We start from the raw sequence: 25,594 nt of genomic DNA, 5'->3' as shown, positions 1-25,594 counted from the left end.
AAATTTTGGGTTTCATGTCCCTTTAAACTTTGAATGTGGCTCCATGATAATGAAAACCCTGTGACCCCTGTTAAATACAGTAACGTCACTTGTCACATTGCACTACTGGACACATAATGCACTGGGTGTAACATTACCATTATTAAAACCAGAACAGTGGTTGGAGGCTAAAACCTGTGTTCAGTATTCAGGGCCAGATGTGTTTCTTGCACGATACACTTTGCCAAACAATGAATCACAAGGGCTGTGTACATTCCTGACTCCAAGTCGTCAAAACCTTCAATTTTTTTTTTCTTTGTTTTCCCTTTGGAGATGGAAATTGCTGTTGTAATTCACAAATGGTTCAAATTATTGTAACCAACATAAATACACAGCCTTAACTCGGTCATTGCTGGGGAAAATATTACACTTGCGCAGATGTATAAAGCTGAACGTTTCATAGACAGGAATACAGGACCACTCAATGCAGTAGAATTGCATAATTAACAAGTGTATCATAAAAAGACAATGCAATAACACCTACTCGGAATTTCACAAAAGCAGTAGATTTTTTTTTTCTTTCACATTTATTGTTTTTCTATTTTCCAGCCCACTTTATCATGTGACAGACATCAGCCAATCACAGACTAGAATACGTATACCCAGTGAGCTTGTGCACATGCTTAGTAGGATGTTGTTCCCCTAAAGTGTGAATATTAAAGTGTGAACCATAAAAGTTTATTTTGACTTGAGTGTCCTTTTAAAGGGACAAGTAAAGTTATTTTTTATTTTATGAATTAAAAAAACTATTTACTGTGCAACAAGATCTGTGTGCAAAGTAAATACTTAAAACGCATTGAAAACTATAATTGTGATAAAAAAAAACATGCAGTTTTGCAGGTGTAGGATACCGCCTTTGAAAGGTCTCTTGAATGTTATTTATGTTACTACAGTTTACAAATTACAGGAAAAGCAGTCAAAATAAATAATGAAAATGCACTGCAAAGTGCTTTAACTACTATGCATAATTAAACATTTGGGAAACATTTTTAAAATAACCAGAGATCTGATCTCTGGTTAATTTTATGAGTGCTAATTGCTACTGCGAGCTCGTGCTTGCATTAACCAGCCACTCAAAATGACTGGTTATTTATTGCGTGCCCGTAAACGGCAAATTTGTCAGTTTACAGCCGTATATGAGGAATGAAATTTTGAGTTTAGGTCCCTTTAATTAAAATGTTGTAGCTGCCCAACATGACTATGGCAAACAAATGGTAGTCAAGACTAAAGGGACACTGTACTGTATTTCTTTTCTCTGCCTTAATGTGTTCCCAACAATCTGTTTTACACACTGGAGTGCATCAAATTGCTTATAAATAGTTCCTTCACATTTATTTTGTCATTGAAAAGTGTTGCTTTTGCTAGCTGAGACTATCACCTATACTGAAAATATGAACATTTTAGTGTTCTCTATAGAAAAGATATAGAACTGGAAGGCAGCAGAAAAGCAGAAACCCAGCTCCCAGTGCGGGATGGAAGACATATGTAATAACATTTTTCTTTTCAATTGCTTCTTCTAAGTACTGTCATTGAGTTAAGACAAAGAGATAAGATATGGAGATATAATGAGATAGATACGATTAGGAGGTCTGCTATTTCTGCAGGCTCAGTCCATTTATATTGTCATGTTCTTGAGAACAATAGATTTAGACTTCAATCAACAAAAACTATTAGCTGTTCCCTATATGAAAATAAACAGAGCAAATCCCCATACATTTGTACTGCAGCTACTATAACAAGTTCCTGGGAGCACATTAAGTGGATACCAATTTTACAATACAATGTAAGGTACCCAATATAAGTACCCAAGCAAAGACAGGGACTACAGCACTCTTTATAACAAATTTATGTATATATATATATATATATTATTATAGGCAATGTAGCTTGTGACACCACAGCATGTAGAGCATAGACACCTGTTACCCTTTTTCAGATATTGCAGTGTCCATGCTCCAGATGTTGGCACAATCTACATTGCCTATAATAATATATATATACATTTGTTATAGAGTGCTGTAGTCCCTGTCTTGGCTTGGGTACCTTCCCTTTCTGTACGGTGTTTGTATATATTAGAATAAGGGTGTGCACTATATATCTCATATAGATTCCCCAAATCTATACTTTTACAGTAATCTGTTTGGGGATTTACTTGTTTAGGCTTTTGGTAATTAGCATAGGTGGCCTGCCTAGAAACTTTTCTAACCTGTGTTGTAAACAATGAAAATATATTGCAAAGTTGTTTCATTGTACATAAGTAAAAAGTACAGTATATATAAAAATCTCAAGGTATTTACTGTTCCTTTAAATGTTTCCTACCAAATGATTTTTGTATTATTAATATATTCAACCTGTATCTAATATTTATATTTCAAAACTATATACATTTGCATACAATAATTTAAAAGGATATAACACTCCAACGTGTTTTCTGAACATCACCCAATGAGTGATTAAGTCCATGAATCATCTATCAGGCATTGCCTGTCAGTTTCACATTTAATTCAAAACAGCTTTTGTTTATTTATTTATTTTTTAAAAACCCTATTTTAATATGTGTAACTGTTCAGGAACCTTGGGCCCCCAGATGTTTTGGTACTACATTCCCCATGATGCTGAGACACTCTTTAGGCTGTCTGAGCATCATGGGAAATCAATACATCTGGGTGCCCAAGACCCCGATATACTGTACATGATAGAACATTTTTAAGTACCACGTCCATTTAATTATGCTGAATGAAGCTCCTTCTTCACGAAAAGGACTCCAGAGCTCATATTATGCCAAATTACACCCAGGTTCAAATGAAACAGAACCTGAAAATTAAATTCAGCATCAAATTACATCTATCCTCTGTTTGAATGTGGTAATTAAATTGCACAAAACTTTATAACTATTCAAAATTACATTTCCTTTCATGTCCACATTTACTCCCAGACGTTAAAGAGACAGTGTTCTGTAAAATCATTTTACCTTGCATTTCCAATTACTTGTTATACCAGATGCAGAGTATAAAAAGTATGAGAAATTGCCCCTTTTGTTTTTTTTTTAATGGCTTGTTTTGTTCTTTGAAACCACAACCCATCAAAATGAGCAGAGGTGGCATGGAAATCAGATTTATTTTTGTACACACACATATGCTTCTTTATATTATCTCTGTAAACCACTGGTTTTCAAACCTGGCCTCCCCAACGGTCCAGGTTTTCTGGATTACCCTGGATGAGAGCAGGTAAAATAACCCTGTTTACTAATCAGCTGATTATTTCAGCTGTGCTCCAGTTCAGATATCCTCAAAATGTGGCCTGTTAGGGAGGTCTGAGGACAGGTTTGAAAACCAGTGCTGTAAACCTAAGCCCGGTACCTAGAACAATAAAAAAAATACATTTTGGGCTTGATTACGAGTGGAGCACAAAATTGTGCTTTCGTGAGCGTGATATTTGCGCTCCACTCAGTAAAGATGTGCACTGGTATTTAGGGTTGCCACCTCGGCCATGTTTTCCTGGACACATATGAGTTACACATTCTGCAGGGTGTGCAGGGAGGAACATGTATTGTGTTTATAGACAGCACTATTCATATTCCTCCCTGCACACCCTGCAGCATGTGTAACTTATAAGTGTTCTGTATTTTAAGGGACGGGTGGCAACCCTACTGGTATTACGAGTAAAGCACAACGCGAACACAACCTTGTGTTCACATTTCATGGAAGCTTCCATAGGCTCCAATGGGAGCCTCTTCTGATGTCGATAAACACGGCACAGAGCCTTGGGCAGCAATGGGGGTAAGTCACGCAGCATTGCACAGCATATTTAAAATATATATGAATATGAATATATACATAAATATTTGTATTAATATGTATATAAACACCTAAATATATATGTATATAAGCATATACTTATATATTAACAGTAAAAATTCCCCACAGTCCTCATAGACTTCAATGTAAAAGCACTTTTCAGTGACGTTTTTTTTCTAACACACCACATTCGCTCACTTTAACCCCTTATAACTGCTTTGTGCAGTTATTTATTTATTTATTTTTTAAAAAGATGATCATATTTTTGTCTTTAATAACAGAAATATACACGTTATTTTGGGGAAATTGGGGGCAATCGCGGTAGCATTAACCAGCTACTTGCAATGGCTGATTATTTAACGTGCGCCCGTAAACTGGCAAATTTGCCCCTTTACAGGTGCACGTTAAATTAGTGCTTCACTTGTAATCTAGCCCTTTATTGCTTATCTCTTCTACCTCCTACTGGGAGTGTAATTTCCTCTGCTGGCTGTGTTTACACAGGTTTTCTTTATTTATAGAAACTTTCAAAATAGGCAGGAAAAATCAGCTATTTTAAATGCTGAAATAAAGTTAAAGGAGCTATTTGTAAACAACTTAATAGACTCCTGAAGGTAAAATGGATCATTGAAAACAAATTAAAGTAGAGAAAAAATTAGGATAAACTGTCCCATTAATGGTAGATGGTCTCAGGGGCATAGCTAAGTAGCATCAATGAAGCTTAAAGGGGCATGAAACCCAAAAAACTGCTGCCATATAGTACGGCAGACGTGCACACTCTTGAACTTACCTTCCTGCTTTTCAACAAAGGATAAAAAGAAAACAAGATTTGATCATAGAAATAATTTGGAAAGTTGTTTAAAATTGTATTCTCTATCCAAATCATGAAAGAAACATTTTGGGTTTTATATCCCTTTAATTATGAGAAACCACTTTTCAATATACTTTCATTATTTATTTTGTCCCCTTGTTTCTGTCCTGAATACTGAAAGAGCATACAGTGCCCAAGCCTAACCTTGTCATGTTTGTTATCATTTTAAAGACAAACAATGGAGAATTTAACACGACAGTAGCAGCACTGTGGTGACTGGAGTTTGGCCATTGAAAAACAATTGCAGAAAACAAGGAGTTAATCTCTTCTAATAACGTCTAGTCTCTGCTGATATGTTAATCTAATAAATCAGCCTCCCAGCAAGTGTGGGGGAGAGAGTCCAGTCCATTTGAAAGTGTAAAAATGTGCAAATAAATGCCCAGACACAGGAAGAGAGGATTTGGCATTAGTGTATTACCTGAATGTATACAATAAATATAACAAATATCACAATAATAAAAAATTAGTGAAATAAATGTGCCAATAAAATAAAATGGTGAACCATAAATTAAAAGTTCATATGTAAGGATATATTCGTTCCTTTGGGATATGTCTTCTCACTCCTCTGCGATCCTCAGTGTGTTCTCAAGAAAAAAGAAACAAAATATGCAACATAGTGTAACTCTGTAACCACTTGAAATAAAATAGTTCTGCTTGTATGACGAGTGATTTTATGTCGCGAACATAAAATTTTCCGTTCGCGAACGGCGAACACGAACTTACGCAAAAGTTCGCGAACGGGCGAACCGGGCAAACCGCCATAGACTTCAATGGGCAGGCGAATTTTAAAACCCACAGGGACTCTTTCTGGCCACAATAGTGATGGAAATGTTGTTTCAAGGGGACTAACACCTGGACTGTGGCATGCCGGAGGGGGATCCATGGAAAAACTCCCATGGAAAATTACATAGTTGATGCAGAGTCTGGTTTTAATCCATAAAGGGCATAAATCATCTAACATTCCTAAATTGTATGGAATAACGTGCTTTAAAACATCAGGTATGATGTTGTATCGATCAGGTAGTGTAAAGGTTATGCCCGCTTCACAGTGACAGACCAAACTCCCCGTTTAACGCACCGCAAACAACCGCAAACAGTCCATTTGCACAACCGCAAACTCCCCATTTGCACAAGGTTGGATACCAAGCTAGCCATGTCCCGTTCTTTGTCCTCACTGATGTCATTGAAGGTCTCTTCCTCCACCCAGCCACGTACAACACCAAGGGTCCCCTTAAGGTGACAACAAGCCCCCTGGGACGCCTGCTGTGTTTGGTCTTCCACCTCCTCAAAGCCACCTTCCTCCTCTGACTCCTCTTCTTCAGACGCCTCTCTCTGTGTTGCCTCTCTCTGCGTTATTATAAGGTGTGTTAAGTAGTACTATTCCTATCAGTTTAATCCCTGTTACATCCCCTATCAGGGGACGTGTATATGGCATTGATTTTAGGAACCGGGAGATGGAAAAAGATGCTTGGTCGGTCCTCCTACTTCAAATTTGGGGCACTGCGCGTGCAATCTAATGTGCCACCAGATAGGAGTGATGTGTTAAGTAGTACTATTCTTATCAGTTTAATCCCTGTTACGTCCCCTATCAGGGGACGTGTATATGGCATCGATTTTAGGAACCGGGAGATGGAAAAAGATGCTTGGTCGGTCCTCCTACTTCAAATTTGGGGCACTGCGCGTGCAATCTAATGTGCCACCAGATAGGAGTGGTGTGTTAAGTAGTTCTATTCTTATCAGTTTAATCCCTGTTACGTCCCCTATCAGGGGACGTGTATATGGCATCGATTTTAGGAACCGGGAGATGGAAAAAGATGCTTGGTCGGACCTCCTACTTCAAATTTGGGGCACTGCGCGTGCAATCTAATGTGCCACCAGATAGGAGTGGTGTGTTAAGTAGTACTATTCTTATCAGTTTAATCCTTGTTACGTCCCCTATCAGTGTTGTTTTTTTTTAAATGTACACTACTGTTACACCAGATATGATTTGCACTGGGGTGACACTGTGCCCTGGCAGGCAGGCACTGAAACGCACACGTGTGAAGGAAACTGACTGCTATTATTTCACAGTCAAAAAAGTGTTTGTTTTTTTAAATGTACACTACTGTTACAACAGATATGAGTTGCACTGGTGTGACACTGTGCCCTGGCAGGCAGGCACTGAAACGCACACGTGTGAAGGAAACTGACTGCTATTATTTCACAGTCACAAAAGTGTTGTTTTTTTAAAATGTACACTACTATTACAACAGATATGAGTTGCACCAGTGTGACACTGTGCCCTGGCAGGCAGGCACTGAAACGCACACGTGTGAAGGAAACTGACTGCTATTATTTCACAGTCAAAAAAGTTTTTTTTTTTTAAATGTACACTACTGTTACACCAGATATGAGTGGTGGCACTGGTGTGACACTGTGCTCTGGCAGGCAGGCACTGAAACGCACACGTGTGAAGGAAACTGACTGCTATTATTTCACAGTCAAAAAAGTGTTTTTTTTTTTTTAAATGTACACTACTGTTACAACAGATATGAGTGGTGGCACTGGTGTGACACTGTGCCCTGGCAGGCAGGCACTGAAACGCACACGTGTGAAGGAAACTGACTGCTATTATTTCACAGTCAAAAAAGTGTTTTTTTTTTTAAATGTACACTACTGTTACACCAGATATGAGTGGTGGCACTGGTGTGACACTGTGCCCTGGCAGGCAGGCACTGAAACGCACACGTGTGAAGGAAACTGACTGCTATTATTTCACAGTCAAAAAAGTGTTTTTTTTTTTTTAAATGTACACTACTGTTACAACAGATATGAGTGGTGGCACTGGTGTGACACTGTGCCCTGGCAGGCAGGCACTGAAACGCACACGTGTGAAGGAAACTGACTGCTATTATTTCACAGTCAAAAAAGTGTTTTTTTTTTAAATGTACACTACTGTTACACCAGATATGAGTAGTGGCACTGGTGTGACACTGTGCCCTGGCAGGCAGGCACTGAAACGCACACGTGTGAAGGAAACTGACTGCTATTATTTCACAGTAAAAAAAGTGTTGTTGTTTTTTTTAAATGTACACTACTGTTACACCAGATATGAGTGGTGGCACTGGTGTGACACTGTGCCCTGGCAGGCAGGCACTGAAACGCACACGTGTGAAGGAAACTGACTGCTATTATTTCACAATAAAAAAGTGTTGTTTTATTTAAATGTACATTACTGTTACAACAGATATGAGTGGTGGCACTGGTGTGACACTGTGCCCTGGCAGGCAGGCACTGAAACGCACACGTGTGAAGGAAACTGACTGCTATTATTTCACAGTCAAAAAAGTGTTGTTTTTTTTTAAATGTACACTACTGTTACACCAGATATGAGTGGTGGCACTGGTGTGACACTGTGCCCTGGCAGGCAGGCACTGAAACGCACACGTGTGAAGGAAACTGACTGCTATTATTTCACAGTCAAAAAAGTGTTGTTTTTTTAAATGTACACTACTGTTACAACAGATATGAGTGGTGGCACTGGGCAAGTGGGCACAGTATACGCTGTGAGCCTGACACACACGCTGGCAGGCAGGCAACTGCAATTAGATTACACAGGAAAAAAAAAAGCAGACTGATGTTCTAGCCCTAAAAAGGGCTTTTTGGGGTGCTGTCCTTACAGCAGAGATCAGATGAGTCCTTCAGGACTGTAGTGGACACTGAATACACTAGCCTAGCTATTGATTTCCCTATTAAATCAGCAGCAGCTACACTGTCCCTCCTCTCACTAAGAATGCAGCTTCGGAATGAATCTAAAATGGATGCTGTCCAGGAGGTGTGAGGGTCTTGGAGGGAGGGTCTGCTGCTGATTGGCTGGAATGTGTCTGCTGACTGTGAGGTACAGGGTCAAAGTTTACTCAATGATGACGAATAGGGGGCGGATTGAACATCGCATATGTTCGCCTGCCGCGGCGAACGCGAACAAGCTATGTTCACCGGGAACTATTCGCCGGCGAACTATTCGCGACATCACTAAACATAGTGTAACTCTGTAACCACTTAAAATAAAATAGTTCTGCTTGTATGACGAGTGATTACTCACATTTGTTGGAGCTTATGACCAAGCTCAGGGAAATGCGCACTTTATACTGGTGTGAAAACAGTACTCTCAGGCAAATCTCTTAAAACAAATATTTATTTAAAATACATAAAAAGCGTCACAAATGCCCCCAAGACACCTATTACAAAGGGTAAATGAGTAATAGTAATTGTAAAATTACTCAAAAGAGCTGATGCAAGTCCTGGATGGGGATTGATGGAAAAGCAGAACCTTAACCGCTAAATCCAACACCTCACAAATGCCAGTATAGAACGCTCCTCCCCCAGGTGTACAGGCAGATGTAAAGACGCACAAGAGAGTGACGCTTTTATGTATTTTAAATAAATATTTGTTTTAAGAGATTTGCCTGAGAGTACTGTTTTCCCACCAGTATAAAGTGGGAGTGCGCATTTCCCTGAACTTGGTCATAAGCTCCAACAAATGTGAGTAATCACTCGTCATACAAGCAGAACTATTTTATTTCAAGTGGTTACAGAGTTACACTATGTTGCATATTTTGTTTCTTTTTTCTTGAGAACACACTGAGGATCGCAGAGGAGTGAGAAGACATATCCCAAAGGAACGAATATATCCTTACATATAAACTTTTCATTTATGGTTCACCTTTTTATTTTATTGTCGTAGTACCTGAATGTAGCGCAGGAAGGAAATAGGCAGAATAAAAGTTTGAACAGAAAACGCACAGGCTCTAAATATCACCTTTACTGTTGCACATGTGCATTTGGTGAAATTAAAGAGACAGTGCACTGTAAATTTGTCTCCCTTTAAACTGTTCCCAATAATCCATTTACCTGCTGTGGTGTGTTAAATTGTTTACAAATTGTTCATTTGCCTTTTATTTTGTCATTTGAAATATATATTTTTTTCTGTTGAAAACTTTACTTATACTAAAAAATTCAATACAAACAAGAGTATTGACTGTAGAAAAGCTTTGTAAACAAAATAAATTAGAACAAAGCAACCTCTCGGGGGGGGGGGGGGGGGGATAGAGAGCCCTGTCTTTTATAATGGATGTTTTCCCGAGTCAGCTTTAAATTAAAAAAACTTGTGCTGCTTGCCTGAGTATTTAATGTCCCCTTAAAGTCCACATCTCTGAGAGGGAGCTGTTGTTGGAACGGTTCAGAGCAGACAACTAAACTTTAAATTAAAAGGTTATATCAAAATCACATGCACCATATAATAAGCTGTGCCTCTCTTGCCCATCAGGAATTTATGACGTCAGGCGAGACAGCTAAAAGGCATGTAAGCATTTTTATTATTCATTAAAAGAATGTTAGAAAAAATAATAGGGAGAAAATGGTACAAATACATTTCATTTTGTTCTTTTTGCTGTTGACCTCTCTCTGTTTTATTGCTCTCTCAATCTTTCCCCATCTCCTTCTCTCTCACTCTCTTTCCTCTCTTCTCTCTCTCTCTCTCTCTCTTCTCACTCTACTCTCTCTTTTCCGCTCTCTCATTTTCTATCTCATTCTCTCTCTTTCGTCTCTTCTCCCTATTCTGTCTGCTCTCTCTTGTTCTTCTCTCTTCTCCCTATACTCTATCCTCTGTATTTCCCTCTCTCTTTCATTTTCTATCTCACTCTCTCTCTTCTCCCTATTCCCTCTGCTCTCTCTCTTCTCACTATACGCTCTCTCTTCTCTTTCTTTTCCTCTCTCTCATTTTCTATCTCCTTCTCTCTCTCTTCTCTCTGCTCCCTATTCCCTCTGCTCTCTCTCTTTCTTCTCTCTTCTGACTCTACTCTCTCTCTTCTCTGTCTTTCCCTCTTTCTCATTTTCTATCTCCTTTTCTCTCTCTCTGATGATCTAAAGCTCTACCCACAGACAAGATGATCTATGACATTCCGGCGCCGGTACTGTGAGGTCCCTCATACAATTTCAGAAAGTCACATTTTACCATGAGAGCTGTTTATCTTGCTATGCCGGGGTCTGGTGTGAAGGAGAGACACATACAGTACATTACAATATAACGCTAATCATCAGGCCCTCTGCCTTATTGCTCAATCTACTCCCTCTTCTCTCTATATTTCTCTCTCTCACACTTTCTTTACTCTCTCTTGTATGTCTCTCCTCCCTAATTTCTCTCTCTATCTCTTCCTCTCTCTTTTCACTATCTTTTTCTTTCTTTTCTCTCTCTTTTAATCTTCTCTCTCACACAAACTCTCTTTACTCTCTGTCACTCTTTCTCTCATGTCTCTCCCTCACCATAATTCCTCTTTCACTCTCTCCCTTTTTCTCTCTCTTTCCTTTCCTCTCTCTTTATTTCTCGCTCTTTCCCTTTCTCTCTCTTTATTTCTCTCTCTTTCCCTTCCCCTCTCTTTATTTCTCTCTCTCTCTCTCTCTCTCTCTCCCTCTCTCTTTATTTATCTCTCCACTCCTTTCTCTCTCTCTCTCTCTCTCTCTCTCCCTTTCTCTCTCTCTCTCTCTCTCTCTCTCACTATTTCTCTCAATCCCTCTCTCTCTTTCGGCTAGATTACGAGTTTTTGTCGATAAGGCTTGTGGGGCTAACGAGCAGTTTCAGCTCACTGATCACCTACAGACAACGCTGGTATTACGTTTTTTTTTTTAAACCCGGCGTTAGCCGCAGAAAAGTGAGCAGAGAGCAAAATTTAGCTCCACATCTCACCTCAATACCAGCGCTGCTTACGGTAGCGGTGAGCTGGCTAAACATGCTCGTGTACGATTTCCCCATAGGAATCAATGGGGCAGATTCAGCTGAAAAAAAACCCTAGCACCTGCAAAAAAGCAGCTCCTAACGCAGCCCCATTAATTCCTATGGGGAAATACATTTTATGTCTACACCTAACAACCTAACATGAACCCTGAGTCTAAACACCCCTAATCTTACACTTATTAACCCCTAATCTGCCGCCCAGACATTGTCACCACCTGCATAATATAATATTAACCCCTAATCTGCCGTTCCGGACACCGCCGCCACCTACATTATACTTATTAACCCCTAATCTGATGCCCCCAACATCGCCGAACCCTACATTATATTTATTAACCCCTAATCTGCTGCCCCCAACCTAACTATTAACCCCTAATCTGCCGCCCACAACGTTGCTGCCACTATAATTAATATATTAACCCCTAAACCTAAGTCTAACCCTAACACCCCCCTAACTTAAATATAATTTAAAATAATCTAAATAAAATTACTACAATTAACTAAATCATTCCTATTTAAAACTAAATACTTACCTATAGAATAAACCCTAAGATAGCTACAATATAACTAATAGTTACATTGTATCTAGCTTAGGTTTTATATTTATTTTACAATTTACAGGCAAGTTTGTATTTATTTTAACTAGGTAGAATAGTTATTAAATAGTTATTAACTATTTAATAGCTACCTAGCTAAAATAAGTACAAATTTACCTGTAAAATAAAACTTAACCCATGTTACAATTACACCTACAACTACACTATCATTAAATAAATTAACTAAATTAACTACAATTAATTACAATTAAATTAAATAAACTAAAGTACGGAAACCGCCCCCCACTAAATTACAGAAAATAATAAAATAATTACAATTTTTTTAAACTAATTACACCTAATAAAATAAAAAAAAAACCCAAAATAATAAAAAGCCCTACCCTATACTAAATTACAAATAGCCCTTAAAAGGGCTTTTTGTGGGGCATTGCCCCAAAGTAATCAGCTCTTTTACCTGTAAAAAAAATACAATACCCCCCAACATTAAAACCCACCACCCACACACCCAACCCTACTCTAAAACCCACCCAATCCCCCCTTAATAAAACCTAACACTAACCCCCTGAAGATCACCCTACCTTGAGACGTCTTCACCCAACCGGGCAGAAGTGGTCCTCTAGACGGCCAGAAGTCTTCATCCTATCCGGGCAGAAGAGGTCCTCCAGACGGGCAGAAATCTTCATCCAGACGACATCTTCTATCTTCATCCATCCGGAGCGGGTCCATCTTCAAGGCATCCAATGCAGAGCATCCTCTTCTTTCCGACGACTAACACTAAATGACGGTACCTTTAAGTGATGTCATCCAAGATGGCGTCCCTTCAATTCCGATTGGCTGATAAAATTCTATCAGCCAATCGGAATTAAGGTAGAAAAAGTCCTAATGGCTGATCCAATCAGCCAATAGGATTGAGCTTGCATTCTAGTGGCTTTTCCAATCAGCCAATAGAATGCAAGCTCAATCCTATTGGCTGATTGGATCAGCCAATACGATTGAACTTCAATCCTATTGGCTGATTGGATCAGCCAATACGATTTTTTCTACCTTAATTCCGATTGGCTGATAGAATTCTATCAGCCAATCAGAATTGAAGGGAAGCCATCCTGGATGACATCACTTAAAGGTACCATCATTTAGTTTTAGTCGTCGGAAAGAAGAGGATGCTCCGCGTCGGATGTCTTGAAGATGGACCCGCTCCGCTCCGGATGGATGAAGATAGAAGATGCTGCCTGGATGAAGTCTTCTGGCCATCTGGAGAACCTCTTCTGCCCGGATAGGATGAAGACTTCGGACCGTCTGGAGGACCACTTCTGCCCGGTTGGGTGAAGACATCTCAAGGTAGGGGGGTCTTCAAGGGGTTAGTGTTAGGTTTTATTAAGGGGGGATTGGGTGGGTTTTAGAGTAGGGTTGGGTGTGTGGGTGGTGGGTTTTAATGTTGGGGGGGTATTGTATTTTTTTTTACAGGTAAAAGAGCTGATTACTTTGGGGCAATGCTCTGCAAAAATCCCTTTTAAGGGCTATTTGTAATTTAGTATAGGGTAGGGATTTTTTTTATTTTGGGGGGCTTTTTTATTTCATTAGGGGGATTAGATTAGGTGTAATTAATTTTTTTTTTATTATTATTTTATTATTTTCTGTAATTTAGTGTTTTTCCCCCCGTACTTTAGTTTATTTAATTTAATTGTAATTAATTGTAGTTATTTAGTTAATTTATTTAATGATAGTGTAGTGTTAGGTGTAATTGTAATATAGGTTAGGTTTTATTTTACAGGTATATTTGTACTTATTTTAGCTAGGTAGCTATTAAATAGTTAATAACTATTTAATAACTATTCTACCTAGTTAAAATAAATACAAAGTTGCATGTAAAATAAATATAAACCCTAAGATAGCTACAATTTAACAATTAGTTATATTGTAGCTAGCTTAGGGTTTATTTTATAGGTATTTAGTTTTAAGTAGGAATAATTTAGTTAATTGTAGTAATTTTATTTAGATTATTTTAAATTATATTTAAATTAGGGGGGTGTTAGGGTTAGGGTTAAACTTAGGTTTAGGGGTTAATAGATTTAATATAGTTGTGGCGACGTTGTGGGCGACAGATTAGGGGTTAATAAATGTAGGTAGGTGTTGGCGATGTTAGGGACGGCAGATTAGGGGTTAATAAAATTTAACTAATGTTTGCAAGGCGGGAGTAGGGGTTAATATATTTATTGAAGTGGCGGCAATGTCCGGTCGGCAGATTAGGGGTTAAAAAATGTATTTAAGTGTTTGCGATGTGGGGGGGGGGCTCGGTTTAGGGGTTAATAGGTCGTTTATGGGTGTTAGTGTACTTTTTAGCACTTTAGTTAAGAGTTTTATGTTACGGCGTTAGCTTAACATAACTACTGACTTTTAAATGCGGTAGGAGTCTTGACAGGAGAGGGTCTACCGCTCACTTTTTCCAAGACTCGTAATACCGGCGTTAGTCAAATCCCATTAAAAAGATAGGATATGCAATTTACGTAAGTGGATTTGCGGTATGCTAGAGTCGCGGAAAAAAAGTGAGCGGTACACCTGTACCTGCCAGACTCATAATACCAGCGGGCGTTGAAAAGCAGCGTTGGGACCTCTCAACGCTGCTTTTTAAGGCTAACGCAAAACTTGTAATCTAGCCGTTTGTCTTTTCTCTCCCAATCTCTCTCTCTCTTACCTCTCCCTCTCACTCTCTTTACTCTCTCTCTTGTCTCTCCCTCTCCCTAATTTCTCTCTTCTCTCTTTAACAATCTCTTTGGTCTCTCTCTTGTCTCCCCCTCTCACTAATTTCTTTCTCTCTCTCTCTCTCTCTCTCTCTCTCTCTCTCTCTCTCTCACTATCTTTTTTTTCTTTTCTATCTCTCTCTTCCTTTCTCTTTTTCTCTCTCATCTCTCTCTCTGTATGTCTCTTCTCTTTTACTTTCTATCTCACTTGCTGTTCTCTTTCTTTTTTCCATACTTCTCTCTCTCTGTCTCTCCACGTATTTCTACTTTCTTTCTCTCCCCTCTCTCTGTTTCCTATTTATGGATCCCCAATATTAATTAAAATGATATAAGAAAAACAGTTGAGTTGCACTCACAAGGGGAGACTTTATGCCTCTCTTTGAATATCTTTTTATGCAGAAAATCACAACTGGTTGTAGAACTCATCTGTGTTTATGGAATTAGAAAACCTGTAAAAACAATTTCATTCTCATAAATTGGAGAATGTTTATGTTTATTGGAACTGAGGTATTTTAATAAGCTGCTTTTGCACAGTGTCCTGCTAAGATACAAAGCAGGCACAGTATGTAACAGATTGTACTGGCTCATAAACCTGACAAGTAAATATAATTCATCTTTTAAAAGGGGTCACAGAACTATGGAAAGTGTATGATCCCTTTACTATTTCATTAAAGAGACGTGAAAATAAAAATTAAACTTTCATGGTTCAGATAGAACATGCAGTGTTAAGAGATTTTTAAAATGCTGGTGCACGGTGCATACTTAAATACACATTTGCAACAGCTGTAGCTTTTATAAGAAGCATTTTTGCTAATACATGTATATAACAAAAATGCTTCTACCCAAAACTGAAATGCAGCCACGTGGGTTCCAATTTTGGCTGTAATCTCCCTTTAAGGTACTCATTACTTACTAATTGTTAGTACAATCTTATATTACTCTCATTTAGGAACAGCTGTTCATGATTTAGCCTTTAAACAAAGTTACCTAAGCAGAGAAGAATGCTTAGAAAAGAAGCTGGAAGGAAAAAGTGCTTAGTTTTGTAGTGCAGACCAGTTAGGTGCAGACATGAAGGGGTTAATATGTAGCCAGTCTGTGTAGCACGAAACATTTCATTCATATAACATGCATCAGTTTTAAGCCTGAACAAATTCCTTTTAAATGAAAAAAGGTCAGAAATGTAAAACAGCATATGGTTGTGATCCTTATTCTGTATCTGTAAGAAAAACAAGGATATGATGCTTGTAATTGGGAATTGGGTCTCCCAACCTTTGCATCGTTTCTAGTAGACCTTGTTATGGGGAATATAGTGTTCTGCAGTATAACAATTATCTCTAGATCTGATAGGATTTACAAAGAAAATAAACATCTCAACAAACGTTTTTAGTTCTCTTCTGTTATTAGTTCAGTTTAGATCCATGGTTTTCAAACCTGTCGTCAGGCCTCCCCAACAGGCCAGGTTTTCAGGATTACCTTAGAAGAGAGCAGCTAAAATAACTGTTAACTAATCAGCTGATTATCTCACCTGTGCTCTAGTTCAGATATCCTCAAAATCTGGTCTGTTAGGTAGGTAGAATAGTTTTGAAAACCAGTGGTTAGATAAATATGAGATACAAATAACTATTTTTCTGTGGTTCATTTCACATTTATTTAATTAGCTGCACTTACCGGTCATTAAATAAGTGCACTAAAAAGTAGATGCATGAAGACTAGAGGTCTTAAAGGGACAGACAACTTTTATGATTTAGACAGAACATGCAGTTTTAAAATACTTTTCAGTTTATTTATATTATTTTATTGACTTCATTCTCATGGTGTCCTTTATTAAAAAAACATACCTAGCTGGTGATTGGTGAAAATTCACATATGCCTCTTGTCAGATGTTTTTATCTAGGAGGGCATTGCTGTTCTGGAACTGTTTTTAACTATGTGTTTAATCATTTTAGAGGGGTTAAACACATAGCTATCTGCAAGCAATTGTGCAATAGTAAAATATTTTAACAGAGCATTTTTTTCACTTTCCCTTTAATGGTTCTTGTGCAGGCAGCACTACATGATACCTTATCACAAAACAATGATTAGTAGATCACATCAGAATACCCACCTAGTATGAGCATATAAAGGAGGGATATGGGGGTCAACATGAAACTTTTATGATTCAGATAGAGTGTGCAGCTAAACAAAATCAAATGTACTTCTGTTATGACATTTGCTATGACTTGTTGCAAACTGCTACAATATAATGATTAAAGGGATATAAAACCCACATTTTTTCTTTTACATTTCAGATAAAATATACCATTTAAAACAACTTTCCATTTACTTCTATTATCAAATTTGCTTTATTCTCTTAGTACCCTTTGTTGAATGAGCACCTATGCACTACTGGGAGCTAGCTGAACACATAGTGTGAGCCAATGACAAGAGGCACATATGTGCTGCCACCTGTGAGCAGCTAGCTCCCAATAGTGCATTGCTGCTCCTGAGCCTACCTAAGTAGGATCATAATAATGATAATAATAATAAGGATGTCTAAGCTCTTCAGCAAAAGATACCAAGAGAACAAAGCAAATTAGATAATATAAGTAAATTGGAACGTTGTTTAAAATCACATGCTCTGTCTGAATCATGAACGAAAATTTTTGGCTTTAATGTCCTTTTTAAGGGATATGAAACTCAAAAAAATTTGATTCAGATAGAGCACCAATTTTAAGCAACTTTCTAATTTACTACTATTATATATTTTTCTTCGTTCTCTTGGTATCTTTATTTGTCAAAGCAGGAATGTAAGCTTAGGAGCAGGCCCATTTTTGGTTCAGATCCTGGGTAGCGCTTGCTGATTGGTGGCTACATTTGGCCACTAATCAGCAATCGCTACCCAGTTGCTGAACCAAAAATGGGTCGGGTGTTCTATCAAAAATAGCTACCATGTCGAGATTTGCTACCTTGACGTGCGCATGCTCACAATTACGTAATCGCACTCCACATATGTTTGAAAGGAATGTGTGGAATGCGATTATGTAATGAATAGCATGCGCAGAAGCAGGGAGCAAACCTCACATTCCAATGTTCTGCACATAACAGAATATGTTCTGTTTATTCATAAATACCTATTTCTACATACAGTATATATGATGGTATTTTGGTACAATATATATCTATACCTTTGTGTGTATACATATATGTGTGTGTGTGTATGTATATATATATATATATATATATATAGGTATAGGAATATACACATATATATAGGAATATCTGTTTATAAGTACTTAAAACATATTCTTCTATATGCAGAACATTGGAATGTGAACTAATTACAGTAAATACACAGTTAAACTATTTATTAAATATGAATATTGCATAATGCTTTTACATGTTTTCATCAACTGCAAAGGGCTCCAATGCACAATGACAAATTGATATTTTGAGTGGTTACCTCTACACCTTCTTGTGTACAAAACTCTTCAATAATTGTTACTTGAGTATTGACATTTTCTGACTGTATAGGTGGAGATACAACAGGCAAAATCGTCTATTTCAAATGTCAAAATAAAGATACATGTTGCTGTTTGTAAACTATTTAATACACTCCGGCAGGTAAAATGGTTGATTGGGAACACATTAAGAGAGAGAGAGAAATAAAAGCACACTGTCCCTTATAAAGAAAAAACCTGTTTCTGCAGAGGGCACCATCTAGTGTTTCAAACTCAAATACTCAAAACCAGAATTTATAAGAGTCTGTTCCGATACATTTATCTAATAAAATACATTATATTAAAATCATCAGTACCATGACCCTGTTTTACTTTCTTTTGATAGGTTACCTGCCTGGTGGAGACAAGAGACGAAACTCACTCAATGCATCTGAGAAATGCTCTATCTGAAAGATATCTGTCCCTCAAATGGATCGAGCAGTGAACAGCGGGTCAGTTAGTTGCAATGCAAGGAGGAACTTAACTCAATAAGGCCTACAGAACTGAATGCATTGTCAGTAAAAGGCATCTGCTGGAGTATTTATGAAATTCTGAGAGGGGGTTAAACACTTCCAAAACAAAATCAACTCACTGTTTTATAATTCAAAGGCTAGTTACTAGCAGGTTAAATAACTGACATTTTTCATTAAAGGGCCAGTAAACCTAGAAAATAATGTTATATAATTGTGCACATAGTGCAGAATTATATAACATTATTTTAGTGCTAGCTTTATGTAACATAATATTGCCGCTTGAATTTTTATTAAAAAAGAGGGTTTTTCAGACCCGCCCTCTGTGCTCTACTGAGCTGGTCTGGTTTTCCTTCTGAGCGCATCTGGGCAGCTGTCTAGTCACAGCCCGGCCCGATCGCGCCATTACACTCAATGTAACTCGCTCACGCTGTCAGACAGAGCAGGAGCGAGTTACATTGAGTGTAATGGCGCAATCGGGCCGGGCTGTGACTAGATAGCTGCCCAGATGCGCTCAGAGGGAAAACCAGACCAGCTCAGTAGAACACAGAGGGCGGGTCTGAAAAACCCTCTTTTTTAATAAAAATTTCACCGGCAATATTATGTTACATAAAGCTAGCACTAATATAATGTTATATCATTCTGCACTATTACTGGCCCTTTAAAGGGACACAAAACTCAATATTCTGCCTTAGTGGTTCAGATAAAGTCTGTAACTTTTAAACCTGTTTTGGTTTACTTCAAATTTACTTTTGTTCTCTTAGTATCCTAGGTAGGTTCAAAAGTGTTTATGTGCCTGGAGCAAAGCATTGTTGCAAACCTACTGCCATATATTGCTCCAGACACGTGCACACTCTTGAACCTACCTAGGTATGTTCTTCAACAAAGTAACAAATTAAGTTTAATGGCCCTTTAACTATGTAATAACTAGAAGGTTATATTACCCATAATTAAAAACCAAAACAAAAAAACTAATCCCTATAACGAAAATTCTCAAAGTTCCCTTTCCCACTCTATCTCACTGTCTAGAGGTTTATATTTTTACCCTTTTCCTCCATAATGTAATATCAAGAGAGCATATTAACTCTCATTTGGAACAGTAGTCTATGCTCTTGCAAAAGAGGGGTCTCAAGTGTCTATGAATTTATTTTTGGGTGAGAAAGAGGCAGATTCAGTGCCACTTGCTTGAATTGATAGATAATGATGTACGTAATCACCACTTTCATTTTGACAATGGGAGGTTCTCCTCTTTAAAATGAGATGTCACATTAGCTGGGAGAGATTGGAGAGAACCAAGTCATTAAGAAAATTTTGTTATTTTATGCAGTAACTGTAGAAATAAATTCTCTAGACACAATTAATATTGTGTAGCTTTATTAGAAATGGTTGTATTAGGTAAATAATTGATCCAGTTTTGGAACCAGACAATAAATTGGTTTCTCACATTAAAAGCTCAAAGCCCACGGAAAACTGTCAATGAATATAGAAATGTATTGGATTCAATGAAAACGAATGTAATGAATAAAATGTTGCTAATTATTGAATTATAATAGATTTATTAATAATAATAAAGCTACAGATTTCCGAACCATTGTAGATGTTTCGATTGGGATAGGGTGTGTGTATATGTGTGTGTGTGTATGTATGTATGTATATATATATATATATATATATATATATATATATACAGGGAGTGCAGAATTATTAGGCAAGTTGTATTTTTGAGGATTAATTTTATTATTGAACAACAACCATGTTCTCAATGAACCCAAAAAACTCATTAATATCAAAGCTGAATAGTTTTGGAAGTCGTTTTTAGTTTGTTTTTAGTTATAGCTATTTTAGGGGGATATCTGTGTGTGCAGGTGACTATTACTGTGCATAATTATTAGGCAACTTAACAAAAAACAAATATATACCCATTTCAATTATTTATTTTTACCAATGAAACCAATATAACATCTCAACATTCACAAATATACATTTCTGACATTCAAAAACAAAACAAAAACAAATCAGTGACCAATATAGCCACCTTTCTTTGCAAGGACACTCAAAAGCCTGCCATCCATGGATTCTGTCAGTGTTTTGATCTGTTCACCATCAACATTGCGTGCAGCAGCAACCACAGCCTCCCAGACACTGTTCAGAGAGGTGTACTGTTTTCCCTCCTTTTAAATCTCACATTTGATGATGGACCACAGGTTCTCAATGGGGTTCAGATCAGGTGAACAAGGAGGCCATGTCATTAGATTTTCTTCTTTTATACCCTTTCTTGCCAGCCACGCTGTGGAGTACTTGGACGCGTATGATGGAGCATTGTCCTGCATGAAAATCATGTTTTTCTTGAAGGATGTAGACTTCTTCCTGTACCACTGCTTGAAGAAGGTGTCTTCCAGAAACTGGCAGTAGGACTGGGAGTTGAGCTTGACTCCATCCTCAACCCGAAAAGGCCCCACAAGCTCATCTTTGATGATACCAGCCCAAACCAGTACTCCAACTCCACCTTGCTGGCGTCTAAGTCGGACTGGAGCTCTCTGCCCTTTACCAATCCAGCCACGGGCCCATCCATCTGGCCCATCAAGACTCACTCTCATTTCATCAGTCCATAAAACCTTAGAAAAATCAGTCTTGAGATATTTCTTGGCCCAGTCTTGATGTTTCAGCTTGTGTGTCTTGTTCAGTGGTGGTCGTCTTTCAGCCTTTCTTACCTTGGCCATGTCTCTGAGTATTGCACACCTTGTGCTTTTGGGCACTCCAGTGATGTTGCAGCTCTGAAATATGGCCAAACTGGTGGCAAGTGGCATCTTGGCAGCTGCACGCTTGACTTTTCTCAGTTCATGGGCAGTTATTTTGCGCCTTGGTTTTTCCACACGCTTCTTCCGACCCTGTTGACTATTTTGAATGAAACGCTTGCTTGTTCGATGATCACGCTTCAGAAGCTTTGCAATTTTAAGAGTGCTGCATCCCTCTGCAAGATATCTCACTATTTTTGACTTTTCTGAGCCTGTCAAGTCCTTCTTTTGACCCATTTTGCCAAAGGAAAGGAAGTTGCCTAATAATTATGCACACCTGATATAGGGTGTTGATGTCATTAGACCACACCCCTTCTCATTACAGAGATGCACATCACCTAATATGCTTAATTGGTAGTAGGCTTTCGAGCCTATACAGCTTGGAGTAAGACAACATGCATAAAGAGGATGATGTGGTCAAAATACTCATTTGCCTAATAATTCTTCACTCCCTGTATATATATGTGTGTATATATATATATATATATATATATACATATATTTTTTTTTTTTTTTTGTATGTATGTGAAAAAAAAGTATAAACACACACACATATACATGAACACAATTTTTATTATAGCCATCTTTTATAAAGTAGGATTATTGCATGTGTCTAAAGAAAAGATAATAAAATTGTGCTTACGTTCTCTATGTTGTGTATTATTATATTTAATCAACGTATGAATTATAAATAAATTTGGAGTACATCTAAGAGAAGATAGTACAAATATTTATGCTTCCCATTACAGAACAGGCTTTACATCACAAAAAAGAAGGTACTGACTAATTAGGCTTTTTCAACTCTGTCATGCAAAATTAACTTTCTGTGTCAACACAAAAAGATGTATCTCCCACTGTTTCTGAGTAGATGTGCTGAACAGCCAACATATAAGGCATCTGGGAGTGTTTTTCACACGACCAGCCACACACTGGGCATTCTTAGAGTGAGTAGTGTTACCCCTAGGGAACTACCTACTGTGCCGAACGAAAAATCTAAAACTCTGTATGCTTATTGCTATCCTGTGGATATCCAGTTCAGATACAACTTTGTGACAAATACATGTGTTTTACTTTAAAAAAATTATCACTTTCTATAGTTCAAATTTCCCTTTAAAAATTAATGATGAAACCTACGGTTGTTGTTTTTTTTATTTAGACTTGACCTTTGAACCCTATGTGAAATATCTGCATTAACAAACAAGTCTTATCTCTACAGTATTAGTTATGCACCACTCTATAAAACCAGCTAACTTTCTTCTAAATGTTAACAGAATTTCATATTAGAAACTTTAAAATCTGTTTGTTTATGAGCACATAGTACGGTACATATTGTCAAATAACCTAATGAGAAGTTTGGAAATGATTGGAAAAAAACCTTGGGGGCAGAATGTAGCTCACAGGCAGTGGATGTTTTATGTGGGTGCTGTGCCCCTGCAAACAAACATGTAGCACCCCCATTAAGCTGCAAAGGGATTCCTATATTATGTGTGCTGTGTCTCAACTTTCCACCATGTTTGTTCGCCCCAATTAGCCCCTCCAAATATTGAGTTCTAGAACTGCCACTGTCCACAGGCCGATCACCCTGTTCCAAATTATTATCCAAATTCTATTTCAGTGTCACAAAGATTAAATATTTTTTTCAGTTTAACTCATGGATGGCATTGTATCTCAGGGCTCTTTTGATCACTGAAAACAATCTCGGACACCTGTGATAATTAGATTGCCAGGTGAGCCCAATTAAAGGAAAAACTACTAAAAGAGGGTGTTCCACATTATTAAGCAGAGCACCATTTTCAAGCAATATGGGGAAGAAAAAAGATCTCCCTGCTGCCGAAAAGAGTGAAATAGTTCAATGCCTTGGACGAGGTATGAAAACATTAGATATTTCACGAAAATTTAAGCGTGATCATCGCACTATTAAGAGATTTGTGGCTGATTTAGAGCACAGATGGGTTCGTGCAGATAAAGGCACATTGAGGAAGATTTCTACCAGATCCATGCATCGGATCAAGAGAGCAGCTGCTAAAATACCATTACATAGCAGCAAACAGATATTTGAAGCTGCTGGTGCCTCTGGAGTCTTGCAACTGTGCAAAAACCTTCCATTCGGCCACCACTAACCAATGCTCACAAGCAGAAACGGCTGCATTGTGCAGAAAAATACATTAAGACTAATTTTCAAACAGTTCTGTTCACTGATGAGTGCCGTGCAACCCTGGATGGTCTAGATGGATGGAGTAGTGGATGGTTGGTGGACGGCCAACCTGTTCCAACAAGGCTGCGACGTCAGCAAGGCGGTGGTGGAGTCATGTTTTGGGCCGGAATCATGGGAAGAGAGCTGGTCGGCCCCTCAAGTGTAAAGTGTAAAGAGGACCTCTGCAAAGTATGTGGAGTTCCTAACTGAACACTTCCTTCCCTGGTACAGAAGGAAGAACTATGCTTTCCATAATAAAATCATCTTCATGCATGACAATGCACCATCTCATGCTGCAAAGAATACTCTGCATCAATGGCTGCTATGGGGATAAAAGGAGAGAAAGTCATGGTGTGGCCTCCATCCTCCCCTGACCTCAATCCTATTGAGAATCTTTGGAGCATCCTCAAGCAAAGATCTATGAGGGTGGGAGGCAGTTTACATCCAAACAGCAGCTCTGGGAGGCTATTCTGACATCTTGCAAACAAATTCAATCAGAAACTGTCCAAAAACTCACAAGTTCAATGGATGCAAGACTTGTGAAGCTGCTATCAAATAAGGGGTCCTATGTTACAAAGTAACGTGATCTGTTAAAATGTTTAAAAAGTTAAAATGTTGTTCAAAGTTTGATTGAAATAGCTTTAGATTTCAGTAAATATGCTGCAAACACAAGAAATGACAATTTCAAGGTTTTTTACAACCTATAAAGTGTTTTGAAACTTACTGTGCGTAATAATTTGGAACAGTGCTTTGTAAGTTTTTTATTTTGAAAAAAAATACTGTTATCATTAGGAGGTTTGTTCAATAAAATTTGAATTGTACTCTTAATAGTTGATAACATGAGAATTATGCTGACTGTTGTTTACATCAATTATTTAGGTAAATGAGAAAGATATCATTGGCATAATAATTTGGAACAGGGTGTAGTTTTAGTGGTCCTGATCAAAACAAGTCTTAAGGCTGTGACACACTGCAAGCGATGCGACACGAGGCAAAGCTGCTGTTTCGCTTCGAGTTGCATCACTTCTGAATTTCAGATATTTCATCTCTGAGCGCTTAGCTACGCGACCTGATGCAGCAGAGTGCTCAGAGATTAAAAGGCAGGACACACTGAGCGTGCACAGCCGCATCTACACGCTGCACACCGCTCCGCTTGCATTGTGTCATTGCCTTTACTTTTTTTTAAAAAATCCATGACGGTTTTTAATGGATTAATACTCTGACATAGAACAACATTTGTTGCTATGCAGATGCTATAATGCCTCTCAGTCTCACTGCATATACAAAGGTGGCAGTCACCTTTTAATTTATTTCACTGATATTATCTATCCCAGCAAGGCAGTACACCTAATATATGTAGCAGTCAGTTTAGGACCTGTTTCTTAAAAGGCAGATGAAAATTCAGAGACTGGTGTCAAATTACTATACAAAAAAAGGGAAATATGTTGGCGGCCAGTGTAATAAAACACCAAGGGCCCGATCCGATATGCAGCGTCGCCCGCAAAAGCAGGCGATGCCAAATTTTGCGCTGGTTTGGTATCACATATACGGCGTAACATAGAAGTTACGCTCGTATATTTCTGCCTTTGGCCATAGTTTCTTGGCCCATAGACAGGTATACCAAACCCGCGCAGTTTGGTATCCAATATAAAGCGTAAGGACTTACGTGTCGAAAATGGAGAAATCTTACTCCATTTTCACCTCGCCACAAAATGCAGGCGTAGTAAGCCTTACGCTGAGTATTGGAGCCCCGTAGCTCCCTAAACTGCCTGCAAAATAAAACCTAACGCATGCGCAATGTCTATCTACCTGTCAACCGCAACCCCCCGCCGCAATCCCTAATAAAGTGTTTAACCCCTAAACCGCCACTCCCGGACCCCGCCTCCACCTA

At 38.2% G+C, this 25,594-nt stretch overlaps 1 protein-coding gene across 5 annotated transcripts in view; it reads left to right on the top strand.

The window, feature by feature from the left end:
• The window catches only part of LOC128639875 (L-threonine ammonia-lyase-like), a 113,104-nt gene extending 94,046 nt beyond the window's left edge, over window positions 1-19,058 (top strand). For 3 of the 5 annotated variants that reach the window (XM_053692099.1, XM_053692097.1, XM_053692098.1), the window contains one exon: window positions 18,591-19,058. In XM_053692099.1, coding sequence (XP_053548074.1) covers window positions 18,591-18,689 — 99 coding nt within the window. In that variant the 3' untranslated portion in view covers window positions 18,690-19,058. The remainder of the gene's footprint in view (window positions 1-18,590) is intronic. The other 2 variants (XM_053692096.1, XM_053692100.1) reach the window with 1 other exon arrangement.
• The last annotated feature ends 6,536 nt before the right edge of the window (window positions 19,059-25,594 follow it).

This window comes from Bombina bombina, chromosome 9, assembly GCF_027579735.1.
Source record: "Bombina bombina isolate aBomBom1 chromosome 9, aBomBom1.pri, whole genome shotgun sequence".
Taxonomy (NCBI): Eukaryota; Metazoa; Chordata; class Amphibia; order Anura; family Bombinatoridae; genus Bombina; species Bombina bombina.
This window is presented reverse-complemented; position numbering and strand designations above follow the sequence as displayed.